Source organism: Photinus pyralis, unplaced genomic scaffold, assembly GCF_008802855.1.
Source record: "Photinus pyralis isolate 1611_PpyrPB1 unplaced genomic scaffold, Ppyr1.3 Ppyr1.4_LG1, whole genome shotgun sequence".
NCBI lineage: Eukaryota > Metazoa > Arthropoda > Insecta > Coleoptera > Lampyridae > Photinus > Photinus pyralis.
In genome coordinates, this window is record NW_022170249.1 from 45,086,698 (window position 1) to 45,102,817 (window position 16,120).

Genomic DNA, 16,120 nt, shown 5'->3' on the forward strand with positions numbered 1-16,120 from the left:
AGATGATATAATATTTAACATAATATTGGAAATTATAGTATTAAAAAATCAAGGCGTATACTTTTTTGTTCAAAACCTACAATCTGTAAGCTACGTACCAAACTTGATTGCATATGAAGTTAATCCAAATGCATTAGGACCATTCTCCATAATTTCTATAGAAGACATTGTTGGTCCTCCTATGACTCTGATAAAGACAGCAAAAGGTAAAGCTATGATTCGTTTGAAAGAATATTACAAACTAGCTCCGTAATTCATAAATTCTTAAAATAAAGCATAACAGCATATTATTCTTAATTTCACACTGTAAATATTGAGAAAACATTTTTGAAAAATTTAGATATAACCACCATTTTATGCATCTTTTACAAAACATCGTATACTTACTTCCGCAGTAACATTGTACACGTACCTACTTAGACTATACCTACAGATACAGTTGAACGATTTACAAACGGTTTCTATCAATGGATCAATCCAACTCTTGTAATCGCGACCCTTATTCGCCGTATACAAATGACTATGTGGCTGTGGATTACGGAAATATTTTTAATTCCATTCAAAACTTGCCTGTAAGTGTAAACAATGAAGGTAGAGAGAGTAATTACAATTTGGGGTCTCCTGATGGTGAAACGATACTGGACATATCTGGTTGCGAAGATCAACCCATACAGGATTTAACAAAATTGTTGAAGGAATGGAAACAAGAATTTCTTTTGGAGCATTTTGTTCGTAAGTCCTTTTGAATCCATCTTTTAATAAAACTCATAAATGTTTTATTTGTTTTAGAACAAAAAGTATTTGTCGATGTGTTGAAGGTTATTAAATCTCATCACCTTGAACGCCTTTTGAAAGATTTCGAAATTGGAATACAAATTGTTTTCGAACACAATTTAGAACAGTGGAGACAGTCCATGGGAGCACCATTACTTTATAGTGGAAATACTTCAACACTAACTTCACCATTATCCCCAACTTCATCGTGTAGTTCCTCCAGGGCGTCATCACCCGCTCACGACTCGCGTGTAACACCCTACTGCAAAGAACAACCGGACAGTCAACCAAATATACCTTTATCGACTATATTATATGAAACAACTAAAGGTGTTATGCTTACTGACTTTTATAATAAGTTTTCGAAACTACAAGAAGAACAGCGTACAATATTAATAACTTTAGTCGCACAATTTCATGAAGATAAAGGCATAGCGATGACCCTTGCAGGAAGTTACAGATTGGAACGAGAAATTTTGGAAAGATTTCCAACTGAGAGACTGGTAGGTAGATGAAATTTAAAGTTTTATATTTTTTCACCCTCATGTTTTATTTTAGGAATACTATCGTTCGAATAAACGAGGACGAATATATAATAAATTCTGTAATTTGAAGAAGTCTGTGGGAACTGCAATTGGAAAATATGTATCAAACACCAAATCCAAAAACCAGCCTGAAAAGAAGTACAGATTAGAAAAAAACTTTGGTAATATAATTGAATATCAATTAAAATAGTTATTTGTACAACTAGTTTTAAACGTAATACTTTTTTTCATGAATTTGCACTAACGAGGACGAAGCCCTAGTTAATCAAGCACATAAGGAAAAAAAGACTCTATTAAGACGTGTTGTAAACGAACTAAATTCTCAAAAATTGATAGATAAGACTAATCGCCATGGAAACGCATAGTAAAAATCGCGAAAAAATAGTATATTGTGTATCTAGTAGTATAAGCAATACATTCCTGGATGCCAAGTAAATTGTTAGCCGAGACTAACAAGCATTGGAGTCCGGGATTGTGCTTTTATACTACGTGGTACACAAACTACTGTTTCTGAAATCGCAATCAACATTATCATAAACTAAGGAACTCTTGTAAATGCATAACAATTTTTGGTTACCATCTTATTGCCTATGAAATCGTTTCCTTGACAACTGTGTTTGACATATTTTGATGGCGTAGGCCGGCAAAAATTTTCCCGGACTACTTTTGGTCCAGGAAAGTTCGTTGCTGCTGACGTATTTTGAGGTCTGAATTTGCTCCAAGAAAGTAGGCGTTCTCGAGCGATTTCAGAAATTTGTCTGACGCTGTCAACGTCTAAAATGTCAAACTTTAATGGCATGAAATGGGCTGAGAAATGTCATGTTTTACTGACGTTTGAAGAAAAACTTAATTAACACATGTACTACATACCTATATGGTCACCATTTTAGAGCCAGAAACTGACGGCGAAGCCTGCCTTAGAGCCTTGAAGTACGACAATTTATCAAGTGAGCAAATTGATAGCACTTGGAAAGCTTGCAGCCAGTATCGGCTGCATGACATAAAAACTTTTGGGGATACTGGTGCAATAATCGATAAATGGTCGTTGTATAAAAGTCCTTCGGGCTTTCGACTGGTATGTTTTGATTAAAGCACATACTGCAATCTAGGTACTTACTCGTTTTTATTTATAGATCGACATGGACTTCACGGTAGCCTTCTCTAATGGAGAGGGTCTACTAGACAACTGGGAGAAATGTTACGATAAAATCTTGACATTTTTATTCACGGATAGTAATTTAAAAGACAAAAACTTAAAACTAATTTTGGAAGAAATAAGAAAAAACGGCAGCTTGTCTGAAAGTGAGTGTAACTAGGAAGAATGATTTCGCGTTAAGTATTAATTTTGCAGATTCAAGAACAGCATCACTTTTGTGGGCTCTGCATGGGTACTTTGTGCCCACAAATAAATCGGTCAAGAAAGACGAGACTGGAAAGAACCAAACAATAAAATTTACAATCAAAGATTCCCAGGAATCTTTCCTGTTCTTAGGGAAGTCCTTCCAAGAGGTGGAGGACCACTTGAATCATTTAGGGCAGAGAATGGTCAGCATTCAGCCGTTTGTATATTGTATAGGGGATGATATACTTTCAATCACGGACATTTTCATTTATTTTGATAACATACGATATAAATTTTTTAGTGTGTTACGGGCGGTGGATATATGTTTTAAAATATTTTATTTATTTGATCTGGAATTCCCGTTAGCATCTTCGATGTTTTACTGTTTTTTGGAATCTTTTTTTTTTAAAATGAAATCTAAACAAACCTTTTCCAAAGTATTTATTTTAAATGAATACTTGAAGTCCTCGTTGGAGTCACACGAATGACTGGAGTTATATCTATGTTTTTAGGAATTATTTTAGTTGTTTATATACCTACATAATGTATATAAAAATTATAAAATTATAAAAAAATATTTTAGTTTAAAAATAAAGGGCACAAAAATTTTTTTTCTTATACCTATTAACTAATAAGATTCATTACACCAATTACTAATGTTTGTTGAGTGTACGTAAAACATTTATTACATCAACGAATTAAACTTATTGAATAAACGACAGTAATTGTTATATTAGCGAATAGTATTCATTTCATCAATTACTAATATTCGTTAAGTCTATGTAAGGTATACATAGAAACAATAACCTTAGTGGTTAAACAATGTATGATGATCGTTACGTCAATGATATGATCGGTTGAATATATAAAATGAAGTTCTTCATTATAATGATCTATGTTTGTTGGTCCAATAAACTCTTAATTGTTTAATGAATGCATTTATCAAACAATGAAAAGTTTTTCGTTAACGGAAAGAAATCGTTCGTTGGACCAATTTTAATGCAATTTTACATCAATTCAACAAACTTTTTTATTGTATTTATGCCTTTTTTTGGTTCAGTGAAGAAGAATGCTAAAGCTTGTGCAGAGGTATACATAATAATAATAACATTACACTATGATAATATAATGAAGCGTGCTCAATGGGTTTATGATCGGCAGTGCCGTTTTTCACATATCCCTTTTTACTTATATAGGTATGTACGCAAGATAGCGCTTTATAAAATTACTGCAGACTGCAGGATAAACCCAATGTGGACGCCCATTTAATAATGCACTCGAGCGTTAAATTAGAAGATATGGCTTAATACGGTCCGTAAAATCTTAGATTCTCTTTAGATTCCCCTTCCTTGGAAATCTGAATTGAAAAGCTGGATGGGGAAAATCGTGGTTGTTGATTTTCGATTGCTTCAAGTTCAGGAAGCGCACATTCGTGTTGCTCAACAATAGTTATTTACATAAAAGTCAGGAAAATGACACATTTTACTGACGAGTTTTGTATTAAATTTTACCTGAAACCGTCAAGAAAATATAAATTTCAGGGCTATTTTGACATTAGAAAGTTGATCTTTACCTGACTAGTACTGTAATATTTTTGCCTGACTCCCATTACAGTTCTAGTACATGCAAAATAACAATTAGATCGTTCATTGAATAAGTTATTCAATCAACGATTGGATAATTATAATGCAGACTATGTGGATATTTTTAAATATTAATATACCTACACAAAGGATAATGGTTTTTTAATTGCGAACAATTAATGGAATATGTGTGGAAGTAATTATTCCTTTAGTTTTACGTCAGTCATTAAAAGGTTTGTACTCTTTTTCGTACCTCTTTCTTGACTTTGTGGGGAGCGAATATTGCGCTACGGCGGCCGCAGTTTCGGCTACATTATAACGTCTCGCGTAGGTACTCTTTTTCACTGATACCTGCTTTTGTACCTAGTTATAAAGACTGTATAGTTGAAAAGTACAAAGCATAAACTGCAAACTGCATTAAAAATGACACTGATTGTTTTAATTATTTTGAAATCTCTATGGAAACAATTAAATAAAGTGATTTTAGCATGCGTGATTAGGTATCAAAATTTCACACATGAATAATTTAATTTGGAAAAGTTATCTACATGTTGCGGATTCAGGTAAAATTTTATACATAATATGTCATGAAAGTGAGTCCACCTGACTTGGAGCCATTAAAGAGATTCGTACTTTTCAATAAGCCTCCGCGTCATGTAAACGACCACTTTCATGACTTATTATGTAAATAACTATTACCCGAAATCGTACCTATTTTAATGTTTATATAGAAGATTTGAGTAATGTCGGCGGCAGGAAAAGTAGTCCGGTAAAGTTTTACTGCCTCTGTCACGAGTTTTACAAGACGAATAAAAATAAAGTGTATATACGTTATGTCAGATTCTGTATGGCAATTATTATTGCTGCAATGAAGCACTTTCAATTAATAGAGTACCTATTAGACTTTTGCGCGATTTTGCAAAAATATGCTGCCACCTTCGGCACCTTCCAATTTCGTTTTCAAATTACCTAGGTACGTCATAAATATTATGCGAATCTTTTGAGAATGGGCGAATTATGGTTCCTGATCCAATGAATGTTTTTTTACTACACGATAAACAAGTAATAAATAAGTAATTATGGTCGGCACAGCCATGCGAATGAAGATATGGAAATCGCAACTTACCATCGTTGACCATCTGTTTCACCATCACAGCCGCTACCACTCTGCCACCGCACGAAATAAAGTAGGTATGCCAACCGGTGCAGGGAACCAGAGGAAGAATTTTTTTAAATAAGGCTAGGACTCAAAACGTTTCGCTTGAAAACCATGTTTCCAAAGCTCCCAAAGTTTTGTTTTTCCGATTTTGTAAATTGTTTTCCATGTTTTCCAGTGAAAGATGGCGCCCGCCTATAAAGAAAACGTTGGCGCCCTCTGACGTATTTACCTACGGGCAACTTAATTTACATTTGTGAAATGCACTAAAAAATCAACCAATATATCTATGTAGGTACACAACACAACAGACGCGTAGGTAGGTACATTGGGCATTGGTTACATACTTTATAACGATGAACAAAATAGGTACCTTACGGTCGTTAATATCATTTGCAAATACCTCTAGTTAATAGTAGATAAATAATTAATAGGATAATGAAATTTATGGTAAACATATTAACAAATTACGATCCTGTGGTAGGTTGAATTCAATAAAGGGGGTTTATTATGTTCGAAACCGTATAAATGTGAGGGTTGATTTCCCAAATACAATATATGCGCGGCATACAATAGAAAAGTTAATTTCATTCGCCTGGTTTCATAACAAGTACATAATACGGCTATAAATCAAATCATAATGCCTATTAATTTGAACCTGGATTACGAATGTTTGATAGCGACGACCAACTTTATTTACGTCTTATAACGCAAGTTTGCGAATTAGTAAGGTTTAATTAAATTTTTGCAAGTGTTTTCAAACAATAACGCGAGAAAATAGTCTGGAATGGGTTATAAACAAGAAATTTATAACTTCAGATCACGTTTAAGTGAGGGTGAAACTTGCACAGATGTACAATTGAGGTATAATTTTCCCCTTGAATATTCTATTGTCTCCTAAATCCCCTTAATGATTGCGAGGCTAGTCACAATTGCCTGAAGCAGGAGCAAAGTATTTGTAAATAAAGATTCCCAAGTCGAAATCTACATTAAGTATTTTAATAAATAAAAGTGTAAAAAATGTCATTAATTAATTATTATTAATCGCAATTGTATCATTCATTTGAATTTAAATGAATCGAGCTCAAACGTTCTTGCTCTTCAGCATCTTTTACGGCAATTTGGTTAAGCCTCTTTTGAATGTGTTCTAATCGTTGTTGCAGTTGATCGTGTTTCCAAAACTTCCCTTCATTATCAGCGCATTCTAAAACGTCCCCTTCCGACGTCTCCAGTTTATTGCAATCTTCTCCGTACGAATGCAAAATCTCCTAAATAAAAATTGGATTCGTAAATCGATACAAAATTCTTTGCTAAAATTCGCATAGGAACCTGTAATTGTGTCGTTAAGTTCGCCATAAGGGATTTTTCCTCAGTTTTCATTTTGAAATAGTTATAGTCTGAAGAATCCTCTTCGGAGTGCGTTTCATTTGCTTTTTCGCTTTTTTCCACATGATTTGTGTTACTTGTAGGAGATTCCTCGCTATCTGCAAATTTGAAGGACCAAAATCAACCACTTACTTTGACTTAGGTACCTACTCTTTATTGCATTATCAGAAAGCATTGGTGAGAAAAATGTATGCTTGCAGGTTTCGCTATTGCGCTATATAGCTTAGTGTAATTCTATGCCTAGGTAGGTAAATTTTCACCACCAAGAGCACATTTTTTGTGGATACTAGTAGCCAGTAGGTATGTTAAAAGTCGTCGATCGGTTGTGGAAAATGCACATTTTCAGCGTACCTACATCATACTTATTCAAATTTCACATTATTGGTGTCAACATTTAATTTGATAAATAGAGTTTTGCACATTGCGCATAACTTTATAAGCACTCTGTAGGTACTTAACTCACAGAATTTTATTCCACAACATATAATTTTTAAATAAAATATTCTTATATACCTCACTATCACTGCGTCGCTGACGTTTTGTTAACGCGCTTTAACTAATAGAGAAGCAATACATTCTCAACAAAAATTTAAGAATAATTATAAGCCCCTAAAGATTTGTCAAATGTGGGTACCTACGTCGGTACTTTTCTGTATAAAAGCAATGATAAAAGTTAAAAATAGCTTTAACTTACCATCTGCAAGTAAGGTTTCCAGTTTAAGTTTTTCCTCGTCCGTTAAAGAAGATTTCGCCATTGAATAAAACTTCGCTACCTGTAAAAAGTACACTGAATGTAAAGTTTGTTTGATCAATATAATATGGCTGCTTATCGTACGTCAATTTACATATGACACAAAACTTGACAAGCTAGACCTAATGACAAATTTCTCTCTTGCATTCATTTTTTAGTTAACACAACCTTAAAGTTAATTGTAGAACACTTCCCTACATTGGATGTTTAACAAAAATTTAGTCTGCATATAACTGTTTCCAACTTTTACAAATGGGATTTTGATACAAAAGCCTACTTTTACGACATCGATTACGAGTTGGCTATATTAGAAATACCTATATCAAAAATTCTACTATAGGTATTTGCGGAATGGAAACGAAGAGCAATTATGCAAGTTGCACGAATCAGAACTGATTGATTGTGAAATAATTATTTGTACCTACAACTAGAGAAGAAAGTGGAGTTTTTCATCTCGATCAAACACATGAGCGTAACAAGTTTTACATATAATTTTTTCTGAAACTACAATCAAATTTGCAAAATTATCGTATGCAATTATGAAATTTAGAATTATGAAATCTAGATGCGGGTATGCCACAATTTTAAATGTCATTATTAAGATTAACTTTTTACTTTCCTCACTAGAGAGGAAACTCCCATTTTATTCAGCATTTTTAGAGACGAAAGTATAGGTAGTTGTTTGTAAAGTAGTTTCAGAAAAAGTAAATTGTCCAACATTTTGAAATACACACGTTGTTGAAGATGGTTCCACCATGTGCTTAAAAACAACAATTCAAGTGTTGGATATCGTAACTTTTGATGTAGGTAGACAAATCCCGCCTTCCACAAATCAGGAACCTCCAGAATATAACTAAAATATAATAAAAGATTACAAATCAGAAATCCGGGACACGAACAATTCTTTCCTGAATTTTATTAATTATTATTTCACGCCTGCATTAAGCGAGCTAAACAATCTCGAGTACTGGACTGATAAGAGAAGAAATGCGAAGTTATAGACCCAAAACTATTATAATTTAGTAATTAAAAATGATCGTAGATTTAAAAAGAAACCTTTCTAAACAGTGTTTCAGAGTAGGTATTCACCTATTGTTTAAAATCGATGGTGTATTATATAGGTAATACCTATCATCAATCATTAAGTTGTAGTTATACTTATATCAATATATCGATTTGATGGATTGTTGATATCGATATTGCCGATTGTTCATATTATCATATATTATCGATATTATTGATTACTGTTGTATAGATAATTATTGATAATTTTTTCTTATTATGAAAATAAGTGTAAATTCTTGTAAAAGGAGATCCGAATAGGAAGAATTTTTTCAAAATCGTGGCTCACCATTGGGATCTCGGCCGTAACGATGAGAGAAACAGTGTAGGTTAAATGGGGGCAAAGTTGCCCCTTTTTGTGACTAAAAAACGCATTTGGAATTTTTGAAAAATCATTGAAAATAATTGGGATTTCACCGAAAAACTGAAAATGTCAAATTTCGTTTTCATTTTCCCTAGCTTAAACGGTCGAAAATAGGCGGTTTCCGTTAGCACTATCTATTAGCAATTTTTTTTCGGAGAATCTGAATCTGCTATCAGAATTATTCCAATAACACGCTAGATGTAAAAGTTACACGCTACTACTTTCTTTCTTACTTCTTACGGATGCTATATTTGATTTTCACAGATGACGGAATGAGATAGAGGGCAGAAAAAGATACATAATAACGTAACGTACTTATCACGTGCAATACTTTTACATAAATTTATATCATAACCATGTTGATTCAGCAAGATCTACCTATAGTTACTCGTGGATGATTTGTTGAGAAATCGTCATAATTTTTCTCTTTTTTGGTCTTCTATCTCATTCCATAAAAATCTATGACGTCCATAATAAATAACGAAGTACCTATTGTAGCCCAAGGTTATAGTTAGTTGGTAGCCCGTAGTTTCTACATCTAGTGTGCCATAGTCACAAAAAGGGGAAACTCCACCGTATCTCTGAGATCCAAATTTAAACCACCGTGTATACGTCTCATTAATTATCATATCAGATCTGTATATTTCACAGAATAAAGTTGAGGATGGTCCCAAAAAGTGAAACGTCAAACTTAAAACCTAATTATGCTAGCTTGTACGGAAAAAAAGTTGCAAAGAGACAGTGGCATTTGTTCTCAAACAACCCTTCAAATAAAATCGCAAAAAAATATATAAAAGAAATAGTTAATTCTGGTATGCCGATCTCCAACAGTATTCGGAATTCCTTCACTTTCTAAGTAGCTTTAGATTCGACCTCAAAATGCACAACTTTAACTTTTTTAACTCACTTTGTATGTATTACGATTTCCGAGATCCCAGGGGCCACTCTTACATTATCGACAGCTTCGATACCTAGACCTTGATGGTCACCTTCTACAAGGAAGGAATATGAAAGTTCCAAGGCGATTATATTGAGACATATAATAATAGTGCCTTTATTGAGTAGCAGCTGCAAAATATAGAAAGGAAAGTGATCGTAATAATTACAGCTCAAAGGGCGGTGTTCAGCTTGTAATAAAAATTACTCGCTGCTCTTGCACTCAACCCAAGCAATAAAGCATATACTGTGTGTCCCAGGTTGAAAGAACCATAGGCAAACAGAATTAATGTACCTATTAGGGTCAGTTGAAGATACAACAGCCAGTAAAGCAGCATGTAAAGAGTTTTTAACAGTTCCATAGCAGCGGCATCTGCGTTAAACTTTTTCACGTTTTGTCAGTTATGGCACCAATAAGACAGTTAGCAATAGTGCCAAATTCAGTTGCAACAACAGTGTTATGAATACTGCCCATAGATGTATTCTCAATATGTCTATATGATACTGCGGCCGATAGATACAATCACACACTTACATGTATATTTCGTATTAAAAAACTCTTTCGATATGTTTTAGCACGGATCTTAGGTCGACATTCTTTACTATCTTCAATTTCTAAGGATGTTAATTAATCAAAATTCTGTTTGAAAAATGTCGACACTTACCAGTCGTTTGCCTCTTAACATCAAAATGGCACAATTCAAGAAACTTTTGGGTGTCCCTACGCGGTTCATTATCATTGAATATTAACATGCACATTTCATTCTGCGCAACTTTACGTTGACCTTTCACTTTCTGTGAATTTATTAGTCTATTACTACTACATACTCTTAGTAAATTGCAGATAGTACCTGATACAACAAATCTTTCTCATTAATCTTGGAATCAAGCTGGAACATATTAGCAGATAATGTTGAAACTGTAGCACTACTTGTGTCTTGAATGGGCTGTTTAGGTAGATACTCTTCTGCAATTGTTTCATGAGAAACTAAATGGCATTTTTGTGTTAGTGGTCGTTGGTTCAGACGTCTTACAACAATAGACATTTCAGTATAGAGACCATAATCCATTTTAGACAGGTGGTCTTGAGTTGTCTCTAAATTAAAACAGAACCAGTGATCTTGCGCATGTAACAAATAGAAACAACAAATATTTTATTGCTAAAAGTGTTGGTGCAAAAGGTAAGTATACAAATATAAAATACATGTAAAATGTCAACAACTATATAAATATAACACTCTTAAGAGATTATGGATTGTCTACGGATGTGACTTCAAGTGAAATACCTTCTGGGAAATCCGGCAACTTAATGCTGCCCCGTTTGGGTCTCCACTGAATCATCTTTTCCATTTCAGACTCATCGATCGATTCCTCAGATTCGCTGTTCTTTGAATCAACTGATTTCTGAGAGTTCGCTTTATCAACGGACTGGACACGCTCTGGAAATAAATATTTGGATTCCTGTAGATTTGAAGAGGTTGATTCTTTTTTCGGAAGTTGAGCAAGTGGTGATATTCCTCGTTTCTGTGGTTTATTTCGTTTCATTTTTCGGTGACTTGTGGTGCTTGCATGAGATTCTTCGTCACTGCTACCCTCGGTACATAATTCCTCACTCGATATCCACTGTTCTTCCTCATCCTAAAGTAAAAAGGAGTTGAACAAATTTATAGAAACAGGTCGACTTGTAAGATAAAAATCTGTATTCCATGAACGCAACTAAATCCTAAAATTAATATCAAACCCTGTAGTGAGTAAGAGCCGACTTCTATTAATTGTCGCTAATAAGACGTAAAGAAATAATTCTTTGTATAATATACAACTATAAAGTCAAAATGGCGAACATTAACTTCCTTGTGTGGTAGTTAAAATAAACGTTTTTACTACTGATGCCGAATAATTAGAATTAGTTAATTGAATATCACTATTTGTTGATTATCTAATAGGTCCAAACCAGTATAAACTATGAAGGACAACAAAAATATCTAAGAGTACTATACTATACCATTGTATTGCAAAACTGAAAAATACAAAAATTAAGTTTAGCTTTTTTAGATATGCTTTAATTCCATTTCCTTTGTTTCAGGTAAAAATGGTGTGAAACTCGATGTGAAACTACGAAAGAACCTCCAAATCAAAGTCCTACCAAAACGATACCTAGGAAAGCTTGAACATGGTAGAGGTTTCAAAAAAATTAGCACCAGGAACCTCTCACATACCTAGCACTACAATAGCGAGGAAGGCCAGCAGCACCTCAGGATGGTGTAATATGAATATATTTGAAGCATGGTATTTTAAAGTTCTCCTCTTGCACATAATAAAAATTTGGAAAGCAGATGTGGATGTATTTGGACATATGAGAAAGTGGTGGAGCAAAATTTTAGACAACTGGAAGAAAGGAATTAAAAAAAGAAGAGGCAAAAAATTGAACCTAGTAAAAATTTAGCAATAAATGACACTAATTAATTTGTTTCTTCAGGTGCTAGAGATAAATTTATTGCAACTGTTCTTCTGTCTTCGAATTAAAAAATGCTACCGGATCTTCTGGTGTAGTTATACAGAAAAGAATAAAGACACACGCTCCAATATGCGCTAGAGGAAAGAATGAAAGACAAAAAGTGAAATAAAAGTAAAATGTTAAATGGGACATTTGACAAATCACAAATCAATAACTTGAAACACAAACGCAAAAAACCCACAATTATGCTCTCTTCTTCTGCACGACAACTGTATAATGCATAACAAATTTTTCATGAAGTAATAAACGAATGCGGTTTTAAGGAATTAGAACATGCACCTTACAGTCCCGATCTGGCTCCCTTGCACCATAATCTCTTTCTAACTGTTCATGGAATGAAGACTTGGAAAATGCTGTGCAGAATTATTTTCGAAAAAGTTGGAATAAGTCCTATGTTGAAAAATGAAACTTTGTTTGCCCTGTAACTGCTCCTTTTCATCGCTAGGTAGATAACATAAAAAAACTCCCCACGTAATAATTTCATTTTTTCTTGCAAATTAAAAAATTTACTGCGTTTGCACGTAAAGAAGAGAGGCCCGTTACTTTATCTTCACAACAACCGATTTCTGTTTCACTCTCTTGTAGAAAAAAAATGGTAATAAAAACTTTAATTTCATCAATTTGATATAAAATGTATGAATCCCATCTACCCTGCACATCAATTATCTAATGATTAAAATGCGCAAGATTACAATAAAATTTATAGTAGGCGCCTATGGAAAGTTAGTTAGGAATTTAGGTCGAGGTACAAGAAGTAGGTGAGAGATGGTATTGTACTATACAAATTCCTATGATAGTTATCAAATATATGAGATTTGCCCATCCTTAATTTAAACACTAAATCTCTTAATGTGGGAATTAGGTTCATTGGTGTCTCTTTAATTGGATTAGAAGGTTAAAACAAAGTTGTAATCATTCAATTTTACCAGAAAAGTTTCATCTAACCTGATGCCGCAATAAAATAATAACAACCCTCTCACTGTACCACTACTTCCTGTATACATAACAACTAAATTTCAAAATTGACCACATGTTAAGATACCGATATTGATTTAATTATTTCAGTTTCACTTACTTTATGAGTGTCTTGTAATAAATGTCAAGTTCATTGTTCACATTGCCTTGGTTAATGATTAACCACAAAGGGTCCTTTTTAATTCCAAATTTAAGTTGGTTATTGTCTTTACTAAAGGCAAGGTATAGATTTACTTGAAAATAAGAATATGTCGGTCAATTTGAAATGAACAAAAAAAGCGTTACACAGATCGGAGAATAAAATTGAATATAAAACACATACCTGCTTCCTTAACCTTGCATGTTGTGCAAGCTTAAATGCCTTAATACGTTCTGCTTGACTTGTCATCTTACGAGAACAAAATGAGCTACAGCAAAACTGTCAAATTGAAACAATTAACAACGCTATCCTAATTTGCTAGACTACCTATTTACACTTAACAACATAAAGCAATTTTTACATTCTCAAACAGGATGTACAAGTACTGTCTGTCAGACATTATTTATGTGGGAAAAAAGACATATAAAAGTAAATATCATGAACATCATCTGCTAGCTGAGTCATGCTTCATAATAAGCTTTAATAACGAGTAAAGTACAATTTAGTAATTACATAGTGCTAAAGGACGGCGTCTTTTTTAATTAAAAAAAAATGTTAGTATCATACTATCCTTCTGCTTATTTAAAATCACAATATTGTTGACCTACAATTATAAGTTACAGTAAACAATTTAGTCACCTCAATACTGACTTACGTTTTTAATTGTCTCTCAGACTTTTTGGTGGGAGGATGTGAACTACATCAGAGGGAAAGTGGTCTTTAATTAACAATCCTTGATGATCACTTGATTGGACCACAGATTCCACAAATCCAAACCAGTATATTACCAGTCCCGGTCCGAATCTAAGAAAACATATTTTGAAAACAAATTATTATTTGCAAGTAAAACTAGCCTTTAATTATAAATTAAAAACCCCCTAATATTTGAAAAAAGGAGCAACGGAATTTAAATAATAAACACAGATCATGCCATGCCACTAGTTAAACAGTATTGATAAAAATGAATTAGCCACAAAATCAATAAAAAATAAATGAGCGTAAACAAAACTTTATTAATAGACTTCCTCAATGAAAAAATTTAAAATGTTTGGTGACACTGCCACCTACTTGTCATACTCTACACCACCAGAACACTCACAATACAAATTTAATCAATAGCTCTAATTATAACTTCCTTTAATTTATATCAATTAATTACCATAAAACACTCATACCAGCATAATGTAGTGCTTAGAATTTCCATATAAGTAACAATAGCGATAGAAATATTATTCCTGGACACAGACTTTTGAAAAGAGTTCCCTAATGAATTTTAAAAGAACCCATTTTAATTCCCATCGCAATTTTTCCACGCTTCACGTACTGATTTGGCAATGCCATTATAGTTTTGATTAGGATCAATAAGTGCAAATTAGATTTACAGCCTGCTTTGGCGCAACTTTTAAATGCGAGAAATTGTGCGCATGAAATTATTTTACCTCAAAACTTGATTAAGACAAATAAGTTAAGTCCTCACTTTGCGAATTTGAGCATTTTGAAAAATTATTTTAATAGTTTGTGCGCTAGTGTGTGCTCGCGCTTGGATTAGAGTCTGGAACACTTAATATGTCTTCAAAACTACACTTTATGCAAAGAAGCTTTGTATGGTATCCAAAATTATAAAAAGTTTACTACCAATCTACGTACTTTAAATTACAATCGTCTAAATGGGCCCCTTCGTTCCGCACACTGCGCATGTGTGACGCTTTTTGCTTTTAAAAAAATTAAGAAAACCTTCAACCTACAAATAACCTACTAACCAACTACGCTGAATTGGGGCTGCATTTAGTACCATTGCCACTAGACCATTTGGCACTTGGCACATACTACATCAGCACTGAATGAGTTCATATTCTAAAATAGTTGCAGCAGGGGTCAATTATAACGTTTTTGCATGCGCAGTGAATGGGTCCGTTTAGCTTAAAATCTTTGTGGTCAGTGTCATATTAAAAAAAGCTCATTCTTTAATAATGCATCGAGAAATGCTTTCCATAAAATAAAGTGACCCTCTTAGTTCTGAATGACGCACGCCACTGTAAATAATTTTTAACTATGTAGATTTACTTACTTACTTGTTAATGATTTTTGATACAATAAATTGCTTTGACTTAAGTAACAAAACAATAACTTTTATTTCAATGCAAACTAGTGAAATTATAAAATTAATTATAAAAAAACTAATTTGAGTTTGTCTATTAAATGTTGTTATTTACGTTTCTATATCCAGAAAGGTTCGATGAGACCTTTTATTAGAATACCATGAAGGGTAGAACGTGTGTTAACCCCCCCCCCCAAAGTTTAACTTGGCATGTGTACACCAATTTATTTAGATGAAGCCTTTCATTAGAATACCATGAGGGGTAGAACGTGTGTTAACCCCCCTCCCTCCCGCCCGATCAAAAGTTTAACTTGGCACAACTAAAGGCATGCGTAGGCAAAATCTGAGACCAATCGGTTGTCGTATGTAAAAGTTATGCAACGTATGATACGCTCTGACAGCAGTTTGACACTTTATTATACAAGTCTAGATGGATGTCAGTTGATGTTGCTAGGCAACATTTCCAGTTGAATTGTTTAATATGAAAAACAATC

General features: G+C 33.5%; 2 protein-coding genes across 5 annotated transcripts; one reads left to right on the forward strand and one right to left on the reverse strand.

The window, feature by feature from the left end:
• Positions 1-467: 467 nt before the first annotated feature.
• Positions 468-4,110, forward strand: LOC116161620. Its single transcript, XM_031475033.1, has 7 exons — positions 468-732; positions 790-1,277; positions 1,333-1,480; positions 2,210-2,394; positions 2,453-2,621; positions 2,671-2,975; positions 4,000-4,110. Exons 1-7 carry the CDS (start codon positions 468-470, stop codon positions 4,108-4,110), a joined length of 1,671 nt encoding a protein of 556 aa, XP_031330893.1.
• Positions 4,111-6,395: 2,285 nt separating this feature from the next.
• Positions 6,396-15,028, reverse strand: LOC116159998. 4 transcript variants are annotated; one of them, XM_031473110.1, is made up of 10 exons: positions 15,006-15,028; positions 14,184-14,332; positions 13,712-14,132; positions 11,186-11,537; positions 10,751-10,995; positions 10,565-10,694; positions 10,435-10,514; positions 7,481-7,559; positions 6,730-6,884; positions 6,396-6,668 (listed from the first exon to the last, which is right to left on the reverse strand). In XM_031473110.1, exons 3-10 carry the CDS (start codon positions 13,775-13,777, stop codon positions 6,456-6,458), a joined length of 1,320 nt encoding a protein of 439 aa, XP_031328970.1. In that variant the 5' UTR covers positions 13,778-14,132; positions 14,184-14,332; positions 15,006-15,028; the 3' UTR covers positions 6,396-6,455. The 4 variants fall into 4 exon arrangements, with proteins under 4 accessions (XP_031328970.1, XP_031328968.1, XP_031328969.1 ...); XM_031473108.1 differs by lacking the exon at positions 15,006-15,028 and adding an exon at positions 14,704-14,950; XM_031473109.1 differs by lacking the exon at positions 15,006-15,028 and adding an exon at positions 14,688-14,950.
• Positions 15,029-16,120: the final 1,092 nt, after the last annotated feature.

Bases quoted from the DNA above. Each gene is read 5' to 3' on its own strand.
- LOC116161620 (XM_031475033.1), top strand. From the start codon at position 468: ATGGATCAATCCAACTCTTGTAATCGCGACCCTTATTCGCCGTATACA. The intron at 1,278-1,332 runs GTAGGTAGATGA...GTTTTATTTTAG, and splicing joins GATTTCCAACTGAGAGACTG to GAATACTATCGTTCGAATAA. The intron at 2,395-2,452 runs GTATGTTTTGAT...TTTTATTTATAG, and splicing joins GTCCTTCGGGCTTTCGACTG to ATCGACATGGACTTCACGGT.
- LOC116159998 (XM_031473110.1), bottom strand. From the start codon at position 13,777: ATGACAAGTCAAGCAGAACGTATTAAGGCATTTAAGCTTGCACAACAT. The intron at 10,996-11,185 runs GTATTTCACTTG...GTTTTAATTTAG, and splicing joins GTTGCCGGATTTCCCAGAAG to AGACAACTCAAGACCACCTG. The intron at 6,669-6,729 runs GTTCCTATGCGA...ATTTTTATTTAG, and splicing joins ACTTAACGACACAATTACAG to GAGATTTTGCATTCGTACGG.